The following is a 20,167-nucleotide window of genomic DNA, read 5'->3' as shown; positions in this document are numbered from 1 at the left end:
TCTCCCGCACCAGTGAGTTTTATTTGGTCTGACCACACTCTCGTAAAACACGTGCAGTCCTGCACATAAAGCCCTGGATTGGGTTACAATAATTTCTCACTCTCCCGCTTTTTTTTTTTTTTGTCTTTGTTGGATTTTTTTCCCACAGATAAGCTGGCCTCAAGGCTAAACCTTTGAATGAGTCGATTCGACTCCTAAAGAAATCCTCTGTTGAGTTATGGGGTAGCAACCCAATATAGCTACTGCGTGACATCAAACAGGAATGAATTCACTATTGCAGGTGGAGCTTTCCTTTCTGTTTTAGCCAAGTCTTACCAATACGGTAGTTTCCCTGTGCACCACATGGGCATGTGGGACATCACTGAATTATAGATCACATGTGGGTGGGATTGCCCTTTACATCATCATCATCATGTTCTAAAGATCCCTAACGGTCTTGAATTAAAAAAATAAATAAATAAAAAAGCCTAGCTTTCATTTAACCCTGTACAGATTTGATCTGTTCTTGCTGTTTTGTGTACTTAAGGTAAAAAAAAATAATACAAATAAAAATGCCTCAGAAAGATTTGGAAAAATTGATGGAAAGAGTCACAGACTGTTCCTGTACAGTTAAGAGATGTTGATTCTTTACACCCATTGACCCTGAATGTGCCCTATCTGCCTTGTTCGGCCACTGCTGTTTGCAGCCTGCAGGTTTGTTCTGAAAGGCAAGAGGGAGGGCCGGATAATACTGGTCCATAATCAGGTCGGCCGCACCAGACAGCACGTCGATGGGACGTCACTTAGTGAAACAGCTCCGTCTGATTTAAAAACATTAGTCCGTGTGTGTGGAGAAGGAACAAGACTGTGTTCTTCAGTAGAAAGAAATAAAGCCTAATGGAGGTGGACCATTAAGGGTTTAAAACTCTCATTCTTTCTGATCCCACGAGAGAACCAAAAGCTTCTACTAACATCTAAATACAACATGATATAGCATGAGCCAGCATTATGTGAGCATTCGGTCATGAACGTTAATGCTTGATCAGAAGCGGTTCTAACAACAGGCTAAAAGGAACTTCCGAGAGGGTTTGTGGTATTTGAGGACAGTATAATGATTCTGGCTCTCCAGTAAACAATAGTGGCGGAGTGAAGAGTAAGGAGCAAGCACTAGGTTAAAGAGAGGCAGACTATGACAGAAATAAAGACGATATTTTTTTTTTGCATCATCTGAGAATTATTCTAAAGAACTGGAACAATTACTGAAAAATGAGTGGCCATTATAGGACTTTTTGATACTTTAACCAGAGTTCCTATAAAATGGAATGCATCCAGTGGGCATTCAGTTTCATTTTAGAAAATAACTTTGGCCAAACTACCTTCCAAATCCTTTTTCTCGAAGTCTGTTTTAGAAAGCGTAGCTCGGGCGTTGGCCCAGACTCGGCACCCACCTTATGCAGAATATTTGTTGTTTGTAATTTCATGTGCCCAATTACCACTTTAAGAGCACAGTGAGCATAAAACCTAAATAGTCATTAAAGCTATGCCTGATTAGTTTACACTGTTGCTGGCTGTGTACATTAATCAGACCTGAATTTCCACAAGTTAATTACATGGCCTTTCTTCATAACCCCGCAATCAAGCTGAATGCCAGTCTACATCTAAACAAGCTACACCCACATAGAACCTCTTCGCAATATCAATCAATGTATCTAATAAAGATTTACTGGTGATTGCATATAGTCAAATGTGAACACATCTGTGTTGTAGGCCACACCATACTTTTTTTCTGCCCCGATCACAATTACAGTAACTCCATTAACAGACACTGCCTCAAACCAGGAACAGACCTCCAATTTTCATAAATGGAATCTATGATTTGTCCCAACCGCAGATTAAGCTTCCAGAGCCTTCCAGATCCTGTATCCTGTCTGAAAGCCTCAGCCTGTAGAGCTAAAAGCAGAGCAATCATGAGGCCTGTCTGTGAAATGTCCTGCAGCTGAGACAACAAAACAGCATAGATATATAAGCACCAGATTATACACCCAACAGATCTGTAAAGTCTACCTCCAGTTGTTTGAACACCAACACTACATTGACCTTGAATCATGTCAGACGGCAGATTTGAGGTCGCCTGCAATAACAGGCACAAGCTCCACGATATCATTAATGTAATCGCATAAATCATTTTGGAGCTCTGGTGTTTATCCTGAATCAGGCTGACCACATGCAAATAACAGAATGACGGCGTTGAACTGGATCGCACCACCCACACCCACACGACAAGCTAAGGAAGTTTAATTAATTTCTGTCAATCAACACCTCGCCATGGGCTGCACCCGGGAGTGCGGCTCTCAAAGACATCTTTTATCCTCCGAGGGGGCAAAGTAAGCGCGAGAGAGAGGGTGAGAAATGTTGCTCTTAATGCACAATGACAACAGCACATAAAGGCCAGTTTTCGCGGCACAAAAGGCCCATTTGTGCTTCGATATCTCCAAAGCGGCTGATAAACACAAACAGAGAGAAGATGAGCTTTGAGAGCTTAAGTGAAGGATGTTCAAAGCAGGAAAGTTGGGTTGCAGGTGCTCAGGCTACACATAAAAACAGCCCAGACGCGTGAGCGTGTCTCACAAATTATGATGGACCGGTGAACGTGAAGGGGACGGATGCACGTACCGAGGACATCAAAGGAACAGATATATATCCTGCAAGGGACATCTGTTGAAAGAAGCTTTGATAACGCCTGCTTAAAAGAGCATCAAAAAGACTGTGACATGCATACGTACTAAGAGGCTACACACAAGGAGAGGCGAATAATCCGAAACAGAGCAGAGCAGAACGGAACCGGCACACACACACACACACACACACACACACACACACACATCAGGGTCTGGGGCAAAAGAATTTCAGATCCGCAGCTCTGGATGTCATCAACCGAGTTATTTACAGATGGCTTTTCAAGTTTTCAATATGCTCTCCTGCTTTTACACGCCAACCCAATGGGCCCCTGGCCACTCTCACACAGGTCAAATTCAGGCTGTCGTATATTTCGAACTGCATTTAAATCAAGCCAGTTCATCTTCAGGAATAAGATGGATTATTAATTCATTAGCATCAGAGAGAAATAAATGCCTACCACCATGTACTGCGCTGAGACCGAGAGATTATCGCAGAATACACGGACTGTCACTTGTAATTCACGCTCCTTATCTTAGACGGGTTTTTCATAAACCAGCATGGAAAAAAAAGGTCGCTTGAATTTCCTCAAGCTCAAGTCAGGGAACATTGGCAAGATAGGGGCACAGTCTAAATAAACACGTCCAAATGCAGCCCCTCGAACAGGCCTCAGAGATAGTATCAGTCTCTGCTAAAAGCCTGCTCGGGTCCGCCTGGCCGTCACCTCACTGCACCCTAAGCATGACGTGTTAGGAAAATGAGCTGCAGTGCTTTGAAGACGCGTTGCAGATGGACTGCCGTTTCTTTAACCTTACTCCTGAACCCGGATTAGACTCAGGTCTGACAGAGGCATGCAGGTTGGACTCGGCCCAAATATCTTCCTCCCCCTCCTGCCGCCACGCTTGGCTGAACCTCCAGCCCAAAACAACACCGAGAACAAAGGTAAAAGTGTGAAATGTGAACAAACACAGGCACAGTGAAGCAAGACTTTCACTCTTTCTGACTCCCACGTAATAGACACATGGAACATGGGGCACGTCCCGGTCAGATTCTGTAGAACGTTTCCGGTTATTGTCAAGCTTTAATACCTGTAAATCTCCACGACTCTCTGGAGATTTCTCCAGTCTGGGAAGCTGAGAGGATCATTAAATCATACAGCGCCAAATAGTTTTCTTACTATATGAGAGAACAAGCAGTTCTTTTCTAAGGAGTTTTGAGAAGCCATACAGGCAATGCACAAAGACTCGTCCACACACACTCGCTGAGCCGCATGGCAGAGCGTCTCAGTGAAAGCCCTCGAACAAACACAAACTGTAAATCACGCTTCACCTGGTAGCGCTCTTCTTTAACCTTTTCGACTGCCACATGCCACACACACACACACACACACACACACACACACACACACACACACACACACCAAAAGATGAACGAACAGGATTTTTCTTAAGTGTACTTCAATAAGTTCAGGATGATACAGTTAAATCCAAAGCCATTATGATAAAGTTCATCTACTTTCTTTTTCCTGTGCCTCTGCTAGTGTCAGTCTGAGGTTACAGCTAGAAAGAAGAAGCGACAAGTAGGAGGAAGGTAAGAGAGATAAAGAGATTAAAAAGGGCTGTCTAAATCTGCTCTCTTTCATCTTCATCATCATTCTGTCTCACCATATGTGTTTCATGCACTTACCGACCCTTATTCACAAAGTTTCGTACATGTCTAAGGGTAAAGCAAGTGTATGCAAATCCCACCGTCAGTTTTTATTTCTTAATCAGAATCATCACTGGCGTATCTCTCATGGTCATGGGATGTGTTCTGTGTGTGGTGCAGTGTGGTGCAATGTTACAGTTTTATTCAACCCACTATCTTCTATGGTTCTACATCGATATCTTCGAAATATTCCCCACAATGACAAACCGGACAACCTTTGAGTAGCTTAAAATGAAATTTGACTAAGCTGAAATTGGATCCTGCTTTGTACATGTGCACACAGTTACTTTATGCAGTTTTTTTTTTTTTTTTTGCTCTACGCCTTTATGTGTACAGAGACTCCTGATCCCACTTATCTATCTACCCCGGAATCCACTGATTGAGCGTTCCGGCTATTTCCGCCTGGACCAGTAAAGCGCACGCGTTCTCGGATCCCTGTGCATTTTAGACCCAAATATAGTGCTGCCTAACCAAATCTGATAAAAGCTGATTTTTTCCATTGCTATTTTTATGTAGTACAATTGAGCTGTGAATTTCTACGCTGCTATTCTAAACAGTTCAGTCAATAAGGTGTTATTGTAAGGCGTGTTGTTTTTTTTCAAAATTGATAAAGCCTGCAATGGGTCCGATATTTCTGAATTTAATAACATCACAGTCTCCAACAGAAAATGACCTAACGATAGTATAAAAAGCTACAAAGCTGCAAGCTGTATATGGTGGTGATCATGAGGTAGCTAGACTTAAAGGTGAATCATTAAGTCATGAATCAGATTTACTTGTGCCTCATTCTGTCACGAAGCTACAGAAGCTGAGAGGCAAAGACCATGCAGTCCAACAAACATATTCTTTCTATGCAAAACAAACCTGTCCATACTCCATTTCACCCCCAGAGAAGCTTCAGGGGCAGGACTGAAAAATATACAAATATTTATAGCCTGTTTTGCAATAAATGTTAATGTTGTGTTAATACACAATATGTACATTTCTGAGGAGCACAGTTTCTATCAGCAGTGTGTAAGGACAGAAAATCTATTACACTGTGATCATTTATAATTTGGTGATGAATTTCACTTATGGTGATGAATGATGTAAACATTTATGCCATTTAGCAGATTCCCTCATCCAGAAAACTATAACATTTTTTTTTTTTTTTTTTTTTTTTACAAATGAGCAGTTAAGGGGTTAGGGCCTTTCTCAGGGGCCCAACACTGGCAGCTTGGATATTCTGCCGCATTTCAATACATTTTTAGCTGAAGCTTAATTTGTACTCTTATAGCAATTGCCTGTGCTGAGATTTTAACATTGTGTATTGTGTTTTCCTTTTTGTTGTTTGGGATTTGAACTCTATTTGAGCTGCCACATACAGTATTCATTCCTGTTATTTTTGCCTTTTTTCTGTTTGTAATCTTACCCCAGGACTTTCTTTTAAACATATCTTAGTTTGCATATTTTATTACTATTTTTTTATTTATACAGACTCCCTCTGAAAAAAAAATCCTCATTCACTAACAAGAGTACAAATGCAGCAATCGTCAAAAGAAGCAGTTAAACTTTGGGCTTTATGTCATCAGCCAGGCTTTGTGCTAGCAGCATGTGGCGCTATCCACTATTTCAGAGCATGTTCATATTTCAGCTGTGAAAATAAGTTACAAAACAAATGTAACCAAATTATTTAATTATACATAATTATAATTTTACATTCACATTTACTGAACGCTTGTCGCTGTATGTAGTTCCCCTAGTCCTTAATTAAAAAGAGCTCTCATGGCAAGTTAAAACAGAACAATCACGTGTAGCAGACACTTTTTTTTGCATTTACTGAAAAATAGCAATCGCAATTTTCCCCCTTGACAGGAAACTACCTCAGCTCAAACTGATCCATCCCCTAAACGACAGGGGAAAAAAAGCCTTCTGAAAAGTCGCAGTTATTAGATTCATGTGTTTTCCTCAATAATCCTTCGCTCTTTCCGTCCCAGTGGTACCAGGCGCTTACATTAAAGCGATTGCCATCAATGCTGTTGGCTTTACAAGTTTATCCCCACAGACCCTCCGAGATGGAGCGGGAGGTGTGGAGGAGGTGGAGGAGAGCACGGAGCAAGTTTATTAGCATCAGAGTCGTCTGTGGGAGTCGCCGTCTCCTTCGCTCATTACCGAAAAACACAGCCCTCGCTCTCTCCATCTGACAGATGTTTTCAAGTTGTGCTTAGCAGCGAAAGAAACGATGGCTGAGTTCACAGAGCGTAGGGTTTTTTATTTTAATGTGGGAGCATTGATTTCATTTCCCCACCAGACGAGGCCCCTTCATAGGGGCTAGACATCAGGGAGGGGGGAAAAAAACAGCAATTTGATTGACCACTATGGGCTACTGCACATTTATGAGGGAGCACTTACTCACAAATTGCTACTTTACTCGAAACCAGCTGGAGTTTTGGTGTTGAGCAGTGGTGGATGGACGGGGGTGGGGTGGGGCATAGACGGCGTGCATAATCGCTTAATGCTGTATGTGACTATATATTTCCTGGCCGGTGCCATTTCCGCTTTGCACGCGAAACACAAACACAGATGGGATTAAATGACAGATCTTGATTTTTTATTTATTTTTTACTCTGTTCTTTTATCTCTTTCAGGAAGGCACTCACATTAAAAGCTGCCTAAACCTCTAGCAGGAGTCCTCTGAGAAAATTCAGAAAAAAAAAGGCTCAGGCGTTGAAAGAGAGAGCCAGAGTGGTCAGAGTGCTGAAGTGAGCCATTAAAGAATAGTGATTGAAATTGGACACCATATACCACACAATTCCACACAGACGATACAACACAGCAGTATGGGTTACTGGCTTTTTTTTATCGGTTTGGCAATATTTTCAATTGCCTCTTAAAAACTTGTGTACATTTCTCATAGCGTACATTATCTAATATGTATTTTGTAATCTTATAATAGGAAATACTATATCATTTTCTAAACCGTACCAGAAATTTAAATAAACTATCCCAAGAGATCAAACTGAGAGATACAGGAAATCAACAATCCCTGATTTGTGCAGATTCTAAAGGAAAACAGATTTTATTATTAAAGTATGAGATTCAGATTCTACAAAAGGACGTTGCACAGTCCTGTTTCATATTAACTTTATATTTATGGCATTTGGCAGATGCCCTTATCCAGAGAGACTCCGATCATTCCAACAACTGAGCAGCTATGGGCTTAAGGGCCATGCTCAGGGGCCCAGGAGTGGCAGCGTGGTGTGGCTGGGATTTAAACTCACAATCTTCATATCCAAATACCAAAGCCTTCACAACTAAGCTACCCACTCCACCTGCCTTTTTTTATTTTGTGCCATTGTTGACCTGTAACTTTAGCCCTACAACACAACATACTGTCTATACGCAACACTACACAGCATACATATGAAAGGATGTGAACTTATGGTAGTCATGTATATGACAACTACAATATTGTTCACTATATGAACAAAGGTTTGTGGACACCTGACTAGAACAGTAATGCTTTTTGAACATCCCATTCCATGTTTTATTCCTATTTGCTGTTATAAAAACCTCCACTCTTCTGGGAAAATGTTCCACTAGATTTTGGAGTGTGGTTTTAAAGATTTGTGCTCATTCAGCTACAAGGCCATTACTAAAGTCAGGTACAGATGTAGAGTGAGGAGGCCTGGGGTCTTTTTTTTTTTATCATTCACTAGGGTTGAGTTCAGAGCTCTATAGCAGGAAATCTTTCAATCCGACCGATGTAAAGCATATCTTCATGCAGCTGGCTTTGTGCACAGGGGTACTGTCATGCTGGAACAGGTTTGGGTCTTCTAGATCAAGCAAATGGAAATTTTAATGCTACAGCATCCAAAAACATTCCATACAACTGTAGGTAAAAGATTGGGAAAGAACAACTTATGGCTGGAAAAGTCAGGTATCCCAATACATTGTTTAATTAATTTATTTTTTTTGTGTGTGTAAGTAAATAGTATTGTTAAAGTGGACAGAGAGGGACATTTTACACTAGACATCTGTTCTAAAAAAAAAAAAAAAAAAAAAAGAAAAAAAAAAAAAAAAAGAAAAGTAATTTACAGGACTGTATTAATTAAGCAAATAGCAGTCAACATGTTACCATATGTTAGTGTATATATGAATTGACAAAAAAAAAAAAAAAGGAAACAGTGAGTCGACATTTCTCTTTCATACAAACAGCTTAGATGGACATTTCGCTGTTTTAAATAATTTATACATAAAATAGGAAATAATGAACCCGACCTTTTGATACAAATATCGATCAATGTAGAAAGTATTTAAAAAAATAAAAATAAAAAAAATCAGTAGAAGGAATGCAATCCTACTCTCTCTTTTTTTTTTTTTTTTTTTTTTTTTTTACAATATTTAAAGGTAGTAAATTCTGGTATGCTTGTGGTTCTCTAGTGAGTCTATCAAAAGTAACATAAATTCTGTTTTCCCTCTTATTTATGACCAGGTGGCTCAGACCTACCGTGACTAAACACACAAAAGTATGGGCTGGAAATCTCTAGGCACTTTTAATTTTATTTTATTTTTTTATTATCAGAGAGTGCAAAATATAAGTGGATCCTGATTTTCAGTTCTTATAGCTATGCATTACTGCTTTAAAGATGATATTATTTACATCCATCCTGAATAACAAATTTCCTTCCTGGAAGTTAGAATAAATCTGTTTAAATCCTACTCAATATTATCGGATTAATTTTGTATGTGAAGACGAAAATCTTTGAACATACTGTAACACGATTGTGTGTAGCCTAAACTCTCTCTTTGCGTGAGGAATGTAGAGTGTAACGTGCGTGTAATGTGTACAATAAAAAGCACATGACTTCATGCCATATTCTCTCCAGCATTGCACCGCCCAGCAGCTCCTACCCTTTACATGATCCTCTCCGTTTAAACACAGGCTCTAGAACGTTCTTCTTAAAAAATGTTACACACACACACACACACACACACACACACACACACACACACACACACACACACACACACACACACACACACACACACAGAAAGTGCCTCATGCAAGCCGGTCACAAGTCAATGGAGAGGTGTCCTGTGTCTTACACTTTCCTCTGTGTGTGTGTGTGTGTGTGTGTGTGTGTGTGTGTGTGTGTGTGTGTGTGTGTGTGTGTGTGTGTGTGTCTAAGAGCACTTATATGTATAGTGCAGGACATGCATGCTCCATTCCCCCATCATGTCTGCACCAACACATACACACACACACGCACACACTGTGATTTTCCTTTCACTTATGCATCATTGTGTTTGTTTAAGTCTTAGGTCCTATAGATTCGTGCTCGAGCTTAGTAACAGAGTGAGTATGATTCAAGCCCAGTCAACTATCCTTTCATAAACACACACACAATCTGGTATCTCTGTGATGCTTTGGAGAGGAGTATGAGGGGCCATACACCCATTTCCTCTCCTCTTCATAAATCAGATTTAGCCACTCAGACTGGGGGAAAGCAGACACAGGGCAGAGACAGGGAGAGGAAAACCGATTTACTGGATATACGGTCCTGCAGCAAAAGAAAACTCCAGAAATGTACAACATACGGTGTACAAACATAACATCAACGCCCAAGCTTTACAAAACGCATCTCAGGTAAATCGAGTTCAATCTGCAGTGAAGCACTTAAGCACTGTGAAATGGGTATTTCGTAAATTCAGCAAGCCTCCTTCAGCCCTGTGGGTCAGAGTCCATGCTGCTCTATTATAGACTATTTAACAATACTAAGCTGACGTTTGTGCTCAGACTAAGAAATACACGCATATATTATTAATTTGATATATGTATATGTAAAGATATATGTAAAATACTGTTCTCCGGTGTTTTATAGAGTTTTCAACACTAAGATCATGGGATTTTTTTTCAACATGCAGCGAATAAATGCTGCTGTGAGTCAAAATGGGGTCCTTAAAGTGGCACTTCAATAAAATGCCTGCATAAGATTCTTTTAAAAACGGTTATGCTTTTGTAGTCAGAATTTCTCACTTTATTATCATCAATAAGTCCATTGAATCTAGCGGCAAAACTGTACGTAGTGATAAACACACGTCTGTATCCACAGTTCGGGCCTTTGGTTTAAAGAGGTGAAGCGTAAGGAGAATGACTTGCACAAAAAAAAATGAAACCAATTCACTATCAGTCTTTGTACTATGTGAACTGAAAGCGATTTCACAAGACGTAAACCTCAAACGGGTGAAGAGCTTCCTTTTCTATTTGAATTTCCAGTTACCCATTAGCTAATGGAAACAGACAAAGCACACGCTATCAAGCAGAAATCTGATGACTTAATGCTGATAGGGTTCACATATTTTATTTTTTATATTTTATTTCATCCCATGCGATGATGGGAAAAGTTCATTCATTCATTTTCTCTCGCTTATCCGTAATTCGGGCCGTCCCTTACGGTCCCTCCTGCAGGTGGTGAGCCCACGGGAAGGCGGCCCACGTCACTCCGACGTCACGGACCTTGATATTCCCCTCGTAAGGGGACTATCGGAGCATAGAGGGTTAAGGGCCTTGCTCAAGGGCCCAAGAGTGGCAGCTTGGCGATACCGGGGCTTGAACCCCAGACCTTCCGATCGGCAACCCAGCGCCTTAACCGCTGGAGCCACCACTCCCCGCTGGAGCCACCACTCCCCTTTTTATTTCATCCCATGTGATGATGGGAAAAGGAGACATGAAAATGTCTGAAAGCTGAGATGATCCTGGAGTCACAAAAACTTTCTCTTTTTTTTCTCTCTCTCCCTCTAAAAACTTGCCAGGGCAGAGAAACTCTCTCCCTTATTAAGAAGAAAATGAAGCAAAATGAATCTCATTAGCACATATGCGTAACTAATATACCAAAGAAAACCTTCCTCAACACACACACACACACACACACACACACACACACACACACACACACACACACACACATATATATATATATCTGCTCGTGCACACCCACCCACTAAAGCAATAAAAATCAACTCTTTTCCGGTGCAAATATTTCATTTCACATTAAAATGCCCCTGATCTCAGTCTGGCTTTAGTTGAGGGGTGTCTGGCCTTCAACAGCGCCAATTAGCGATGATGTAATTACTGTGGGGAACGTCTGCACTTTGGGGCCTTGCGCTTTCCCCCTGTTTAAGAGCAGCACCCAAACCTGATTTATGAACAGGCAGGGGATGGGCAACTTGCTTTTGAAGTCTGTGAATAAGTAATATAAAATACACCTGGAGAACTCTGGGGCTCCCGTCATCCTCTGCTAGCAAGCACTAGGATGATGGGGGAGTGTTTTGTGTGCGTGTGTGTGTGTGTGTGTGTGTGTGTGTGTGTGTGTGTGTGTGTGTGTGTGTGTGTGTGAGGGGTCACTAGTGTTTCCTTTCAGCCTGGCTTTTATGGCAGCACTTCAAACAATCACTCTTTCGTTCTCCCTCTCTCGCCACCCGGCCCATTGCACGGAGCCAACTAGACTGTAATTGGCCTTTCTTTCTTTTCATGCCCCCCCCCCCCCCTTCACCCTCTAACCCCGTCCCACAATTCTCTGAAGTTACTTGGAGCAAACACATCAACCTGCCGGGTAGGTGCGAAGCCGCTGTTTGTGCACTGCTGCGTCTTTTCAAAAAAGCAGATATTTGTGTTAAGTCGAAACTACATTTCTTTCCCTGTGTAATCACAGAAGAAATATTCTTTATTTATAAAAAAAAAATGAAGGATAGAAAATAATATAATTACACGACAGACACCGACAGACAGTTCAGATTTCTCGAAATTCCTGAATGTCGAGTGTAACATTTTTCTGACACAAAACAGTCAACGGGTCTCCTGTTAACACAGCTTTCAAGTGTTTTACTGCTCACACAAGTCTGTAAAGAGGCATTGTGTTCTAGCACATTCTCCAGCTACACACACCCTCATACACACAAAACCCTACCACCGATCCGACCGGAGACTCAGAACAGAAATGACCTCATTGCTGTAACTCAAACACAACCCATTCAGAAACACAGTTTTGCCGTTCGGATGTAACGTATGATGTCAAATTTTTTTTTCTGTAAAGCCAACATGTCAGTTCCTACTGTTTTCCCATACATCTACACATCTCATTTCCCATTTTTGGTTCTCTTCCTTTACTATAAATGTATCTCGGAGCACAACGACGCGTAATAGATGAAAGATCAGAGGGTGGACGTATGAAGCAGTCGCTAGTCTTAAGCATGCGCGCACAAAGCAATAGGCAGCGCTGGAGAGGGCCATTTTAAACGCTTCCTCTGAATAACACAAAGTGAGCTGAGTCACGGCTGTCCCATGATGTCATGTCGAATGACCAGCCAAGCCATTTCAGGACGTTTCCAAATCACTGATTGTCCTCGTCTGGCTCTTCCTGGCACTTTGTTGCCAAGAAATATGGGCAAAGAACAATGCCCACCCCCGTTTCCCTGTACTGGGCCTTTCCTTAGCTCTTAACACTATCCACAAAGTCAGATCTGATAATCACCCAACAACACTAAACAAAACAAAAAAACCAAATCGTACGTGCAGACTTGAACAAAAGAATCCGCTGGTGGATGGAAGAGATCATTAGGGAAGGGAAAAAAAATAAAGAGAGAGTTAGGAGGCAGAAAAAGGACAAGACAGAGGAGGATGTGAGGGTGATACAAGAGCTATTTAAAGCCAGCTTGGCGGGGTCTTACCTCTTTGAAGATCACCTTGGGCCTGGCTCTCTTCCGCTTGGTGCCCTTTCGAGCGCCACAACTGAGGTGCATCCATTTTACAACCTGCAGAGGAACAGCGGGAGAAAGAGAAAGTGAGAGAAAGAGAGAACTCAACTGACAATACGCTTGACAGGGAAAACAACGTAGAAAAATATGTACACTGCTTGTTATAAGGCAAATTTATTAAACACCATTCGCTTTCTCACTCTCTTTTACACACACACACACACACACACACACACACACACACACACACACACACACACACACACTAGAGAGCCTAAATCAATTATGCAGCCTACAAAGCGTCTTTGCAATACCAGAGGAGCCACAGCACTCTCCGTCTCTTACACACTCGGACACACACACAACTTCACGAAACCTTGGATTAAGGGTCGGCAATATGACAATAACTAAACTATATCACAAATTTTTATGTTTAAAGAGCAAAATACCAACAATGGTCAAAATACGAATAAAAGACGGACTCTGGGTTTCTCTTATAATTTAAATGTACACAAACACAGAAAAGGAGAGCAAAATGAAACATTTGTTAAGTCAGGGTGCAACACTGGAGTCGACCAGTAGTCATAAGCGAGACTCTCGGAGTGGCTCACTGCTGATACCATGATCACAACACACATATTCCATTATCATGACGCAAAACTGTTCCTCTGCCAGTACTATAATGAAATAGTCACAGTTAGAAAGAAAATCAGAAAATCAGCAGGCACTCTCACAGTCAAGAGAAAGACTATTTCAAACCCTGAGCACCAGACAGAGTGGCTAAATGTCACCTGCAGCACAGACACTTTTTTTTTTCTTTTGAAAAAAGCATCTGTTTTTAGTCTCTGCTCCAAAATAGAATTGCAGTCTGTGATTTCGTCTCTTAGCCGCTGAGTGATGCTCCAGCCATGACTAACTTCCGAACACATTCGCACATTCCTTATAGGACATAAGAGGCACGAGGAAAGCACAATACAGCTCACTTTTTACACAGTTAGAAAGTCGTGTACCACAAGTGCTACTTGCTCAGAGGTTACCTGGTAGACAGCTGTTCCACATTAAAAGCACGAGTTATGAAGGACTTACCTCCTGTGTGACTTGTGTGACTGGCGGAGAGTGTGACCACGTCGAGCTGGCTTCTCCCAGCCACTGAAGGAAAGGAAGAAAGGAGGAGAATGTTGAGTGGAAAGAGAGGCAGAGAGGGAGAGCGAGGGAGAGAGAGAGAGAGAGAGAGACGGAAAAATTCCCTCATTAACTTGAAATGGGGCGTCAGTTCCTTTCTGATCCACTCCTCCAGTCGTCCGGTCTCTCTCTTTCTCGCTCTTTCATTCTCTCTCTCCTTCCTTCAAGCTCTCACGCAAGCTGCACTTAACCTTATTACAATCTGCTCTGCCAGTACACTGCTCTTCTCTCTTGTGCGCACTCTCTTTTTCTCTCCCTTACGCACATACACACGCGTACACACACACAGTGGATGAGTGAGAGAAAAACCCAGCGGAGAAGAGACAGAAGAGAAGAGGGGGAGGAACCGAGTGGAAAATGACAGGGGGAAACGTAGAAGGAAAAAAGACAGGCAGGGAAGAGAAATGATAAAGAGAAACAAAGGTTAGAATAAGTGAGGAGCAATAGTGAGTGAGGAAAGAAAGAGGGAGAGGGAGAGAGACACAGAGACAGAGACAGAGAGACAGATGTGCAGTAGCTGGTATCCAGTGAGAGCCAGACAGCAGTAGCAGTTTACGTCTGGGAGAAGAACCTCATTGTAATCAAACACTGCTTTCTCCTATACAGCCTGGGGAGGAGCTATAGCACTCTCTTACTCTCCACCTCTCTCCCTCTCTCTCTCTTCACCTCTACCTCTCGCACACACAAATACACAAATAGATAAAGAAAAAAGAGTAGGGAAAGAAGAGAAGAGAAACCTAACACCACAAACAGGTTCATGGAAAGTTTTATACTGCAGAACTGTTTTTCTTTGTATTATTAAATTATTGTATTCACTAATACTGTACAGATTTTTTATGTATCTGTATAATTGTGTGTGTGTGTGTGTGTGTGTGTGTGTGTGTGTGTGTGTGTGTGTGTGTGTGTGTGTGTGTGTGGACAAAGCCTCAGGTGCTGGCAGATCCCATCCCAGACATGAGTGCATAAATTTAGGACTATATTTGCTTAAGTACATACCATATAATTTAATTCTCTATTTATATAGTCTCGGCACAGACAGCTCATAACATTTTCTGGCCAACAAGCTTCAGAATCGTTTACTACAAGGTTGTAATCTGATTGGTTACCCATACTCCAGTGTTGGAGCAATTCATACACTGGTTTCCAATGTGGAAACTTTGGAACACAACCCACTTTTTAGAGCATGAGCGAGTCAGTGGAAAACATCACATTGATGGAAGAGTTACACTATATCGCCAAAAGTATTGATACACTTGACCTTTCAAATCGTGTGTGGTTCTTCTTCTCACTGTTCCCACAAAGTTGGAGTCACACAATTGTATAGGATGTCTTTGGACACGGAGGCATGACCAAGAAATGATCTTGGAATGGGATCTGGATTAGAAAACATTCTTAGGAGGGGTAGATTTTAGACTCTCACCTTTGGCAATGAAAATATTTCTGTTTTGGATTGGAAAGCGCTAAGGGGTGAGATGACATCGACGCAACCCAAACTTAAAATGAATACTGGATAGACAGTAAGCAACCTGACTCCAACATTGCTCCTGGGCAATACGAAACATCTGGAAATGACCAACACAACAGGCGTTCTGTATTTCTCAATTTGAATCGACATGCATAACTAAGACTTACGACTACAACTATTACCAAAGTAAATAAGGGAAAGCTCCTCACGTGACGAATGTGGTTTCTGACACATGTGCTGAGCTGCAGTCATTAACCATGCTGATCTATTACTGCACACCTTGTAACTACATACAGTACATTTCCTATTGGCTGCACAGTAGTTACTGAATAATTCACAGTAGTTACAGAATAACTTCAGGACAAACAACTGAATAATAAAACAAGGCATTTAACAGCAATTGCTATGAAAATCCAATTCTGTTACTCACTAATGAATGATGGGCTGTTGGTTGGAAAGCATTTCTCAAACTCGGTATCAGTCGATGGCAAAATTCCCTGTCTTATTAAGACCTGTAGTTTACCTTCGAACTCAAACTAATGTTTGCGATATTTGGAGCATCGTTTAGTGTAATATTGCTACATGAACACGAAGCGAAGTGTGCTGCTGTGACTAGGGATGCATTAGTACCGATATCTTCTTATAATAGAAGAAAGAATATTCCACATTCCAGTGTGAGGAGTTCACCGATATCAGCACAAAGCATGCTAGGCAAGAAACATCAGCACACATCACTAGGTGAGTCAAAAAATCTGAGCTGCTTAATGGAATGGAAGGCGTAATGGAATGAACTGGTAGGTATTTTTCTTTTTCGTGGTCGCTGTTTATGTGAAACTTAAACGTAGCCATATTCCTGAATGATTAACACTTATTTCAGTATTGTATCAGTTTGAAAAAAAAGATTAGCAATTCATCCCTATGTTACTACTGTTGACAAGTGTGTGTGTGTGTGTGTGTGTGTGTGTGTGTGTGTGTGTGTGTGTGTAGGTATGCGTGTGAGAGTATGTCTGTGAACATATTTGGAGTGAGGCAGTGTGCAGGCCACAGCTCTTAGCTCTTAGGCAGTTAATGGTGTCTGTCAACTAGAGCTGCATTGCATAGCTGCATTATTGCTCTAATGGCAGCTTTCAGGCTGGACATAACCCCGCCTTCAGGGTATAATCAGACACCATGCCTGTAAAACTCTCCTATTACCATCATAGCCTGGACCAAGTCTCTTCTTTCTCAACCTATCTCCTTCCCCTTCCTGAGTTCACTTAAAAACATGCTGCCACAAAATAAAAAATTGCTCAACACAAAAAAAAGTAGAAGAAGAAGCATTAAGACACCTTCACTCTCCCCGCACAGAAAGGTGACAAAGACATTTATGGCTTCACAACAGACTGAGGAGGCATGGCTGACATTTGAGTGAATGACACTTTATTCCTTAGCACACCTTTATGCATCCCATACTGCAGCTCACACACCACAAGAGGAGATAATTGTCGAATCTCATTTTTTTCTCGTAATTGCAAATATTTAAATTAGAATATCAAAATATTTTCCATAACCCACTGTGTGAGAGGCCATGAGAGTAAAACAGGCTTGCTGCAAAATACTCACAAATTCCCAAAGTCTATAAAAATAGTTCAATGGAAAAAAAAGAAGCTCTATTTGGATCTCATTAGTCATACTATGCATGTGTGTTTCCAGTGCCTTCTGTGAGTGAGTAAGTGAGTGAGAGAGAGAGAGAGAGAGAGAGAGAGAGAGAGAGAGAGAACGAGTATTGTACAGCCAACTTTTTCCTGCCGTTTTTTTTTCGAGGCACGTTCATATATGTTATCAAGCCCATAGTAACAGCTTCAAATCGGTGCGCTATAATTAAAGCGATTCAACTGATACTTGCGCACTTTTTAAATGCTTATTAAAACATAGGGAAAAGATCTTTTCTTATCAAGTTGCCAAACTGAGAAAATAACGCCCATTGCCATTGTTAACTCGATGCATATTCGAGGAAAAACCTACCAAGCACTTGTGAACACATTCATCATTTTACCCATGAAACGATAACCTTTTCGTGAATGTTACAGGAATGATACAACTCATTAATTACGTATTCAATATTGGTCTCAAACGGCATTCCGCAGATGTATTTTTTTCGGGGTTTGTTCGCAGCCCAAAACACACATTTCATTGTGACACGTTGTGGTTAACCTTCTTGTCTCAGGAAACGAGTGATATTTCTCAATTTGAACGACTTTCTGACTGGGTAAAAACCAACAAGAGGAAACGCTCATGAGCTGCACCTTGAGAATGTGCGGCTTGATACGTCCTGAACTTGCGCGTCAGCTTCGGTCACTTGATTCAAAAGCACTTACAGTAATGGAGAATTCAGCAGGAAAGACTGGACACACCCTGCGGAGCGCTATGCATCAAGATGAATGCGGCAGCAGAAATATTATCTCAGCCTGGGATCAAGACAAATTTCCTCGCAAAGTGTTTAACAATCGTCAAATCCAATAATAACCTGAGCGACTCGGAACAGAGACGATGAATCACATGAATGGATTACATTTGCCCTGCATGATTTTATAATCATTTGTATGAAGCACTAATGGCACTGTGGTTTAAACAGGCTAGGAAAGCTAAATAGAGATAAAAATTAGTCATGAAGGTATACCGTTCCACCACTAAATATAATCTTCCATCTGACTGCAGGGTTAAAAAAAAGAATTTTGAAAAGCACAGGCGTGTGGAGCAGTCACAGGTTTTACAATGAGCACGTTTAACCTTTCCCAATTAAACAAACAGCTCAAAACGCATAGTGACGTTCGCTCTTTTGTGTCTCACCTTCGGAACTCCAGGTGTATCCAGCCAGTTCGAGTAAACACATTCGAGAGTGAGGCCTTGCCTAAAAAAACATAAGAAGCAAAAAAAATTTTATTATAATTCAGCACAAAAATTATTTCAATGAGAAAAATGCTGTACTCTATATATTCATACTACAGGAGTATTCTTGATATTGTAGTGAAGTAAAAAACTTTTTAGTTTTTCTTTCAAAGCGGAATTCAAAATTATAAGTTCACAGAAACACACTCGCACATATAATCAACTGATGGAATTGTACGTGGCAGGTATTACATTAAATTAACATTCATTAATTGATTAATCAACACATATCTAGCCTTCATAGAGACTATGTAAATGTTCTTTCTCTTCACACACACACGAAATACCAGCATTTATTTAAAAAAAAAAGAAAGAAAAAAAAAAACAAAAAAAAAACACTACACCCTCCTGTACTGCCTGTAACTCCGATAGTCTTATGAAGTCTCATGAAGAATTTGACTTTACTTGAGTGTACTGTGATAAGCTCATCTTGGCTTGATTGAATTGGGGGGGAGATTAAAAGTATTTATTAAATGGAACAATTTTATACATGTAAAAATGTTTTTTTTTACGATAATCTGAATGTAAAAAGGGAGCTGTCACAGCAGAATTTAACTGGACCCCTAACCCTAGGCTTATTCTGGCATGCAAAAAGAAATCCCATATACTGTATAACCCTAGAATTCACCCTGCTCAATGATCTTCTTCAGTTCATCAGCAGTAAACAATCATTGTACTATTCTACCAATTCATCATGGACTTTTAGGCTTCTGAGCAGCAAATGTATTCACTGTTCACATTTTATTGATAATTCTTCAGTCCTCTGGACATGGACGTGGACAGATCATATGAATGATGGAGGAAAACAAAGTCAAAAGCGTCGGACAAATAGAGATGATTCTAGGGCTTGAGGGAATGTCGGGGGCGAATGGGAACAGGCAGATAAATAGAGAGAACAAAGCGAAAAAATGTGAAGATTGTTGCCTGCTGTCATTTTTTTTGTCAAATAACAAAATCACTCTTTGTTTAGAATTGTTCAGGCGGAGGACTGAACTGGCCTGTTTACCATGTGAAAGAGAAGGTTTCTTGGACTGAACCACCTGAACTGATATCTGCAAATAGAATGCAACCACTGTTTGGACTGATTTGATGTTCCACGGATGCTAGAACAGCCACAAAACACAAAGCTATTGCAGACTGCATGGATGTTGCTGCATAATCAGAAAGTCCAGTGTAGCTAAATAGATGAAAAAAGAAAGGCGATGTAAATAAGAAAATCTACTGAAGCCCTACGAGGCCTTGCATTCTAATCTTTTTTTGTTTGTTGTTTTCTCGTGAGCTCACCATAACAAAAGTTGTTCTCATTATCATTACTTCGTTTCCTTGTGATTTTGACATTACAAGCATTGTTTCCTCGTGATCAGTACTTAATTTTTCGGTGTAATCGGCATAAGAGAATGTTCTAGCGGCAGCATGGTGGATAGATGATAACGAGAAAACAACTTTTTAAAATGTTGAGTCCACAAGAAAGTTATCACAAAAAAATATATTTAA

General features: G+C 40.8%; 2 protein-coding genes across 4 annotated transcripts in view; one reads left to right on the top strand and one right to left on the bottom strand.

The window, feature by feature from the left end:
• The window catches only part of fancc (FA complementation group C), a gene marked incomplete at its 5' end in the record, with an annotated part of 63,739 nt that extends 55,442 nt beyond the window's left edge, over nucleotides 1-8,297 (top strand). The window contains one exon of the transcript XR_014535577.1: nucleotides 6,990-8,297. The remainder of the gene's footprint in view (nucleotides 1-6,989) is intronic.
• The window catches only part of aopep (aminopeptidase O (putative)), a 74,000-nt gene that overhangs the window by 17,512 nt on the left and 36,321 nt on the right, over nucleotides 1-20,167 (bottom strand). For all 3 annotated transcript variants that reach the window (XM_083553647.1, XM_083553649.1, XM_083553648.1), the window contains exons 11-13: nucleotides 18,575-18,635; nucleotides 14,185-14,247; nucleotides 13,072-13,155 (exon numbers count right to left, since the gene is read on the bottom strand). In XM_083553647.1, coding sequence (XP_083409773.1) covers nucleotides 13,072-13,155; nucleotides 14,185-14,247; nucleotides 18,575-18,635 — 208 coding nt within the window. The remainder of the gene's footprint in view (nucleotides 1-13,071; nucleotides 13,156-14,184; nucleotides 14,248-18,574; nucleotides 18,636-20,167) is intronic.

The sequence above is a fragment of the Silurus aristotelis genome (genome assembly GCF_946808225.1).
Source record: "Silurus aristotelis genome assembly, chromosome: 11".
NCBI classification, from domain to species: Eukaryota; Metazoa; Chordata; class Actinopteri; order Siluriformes; family Siluridae; genus Silurus; species Silurus aristotelis.
Note: the sequence above shows the minus strand (reverse complement) of the source record. Positions and strands in the feature narration are given on the sequence as shown.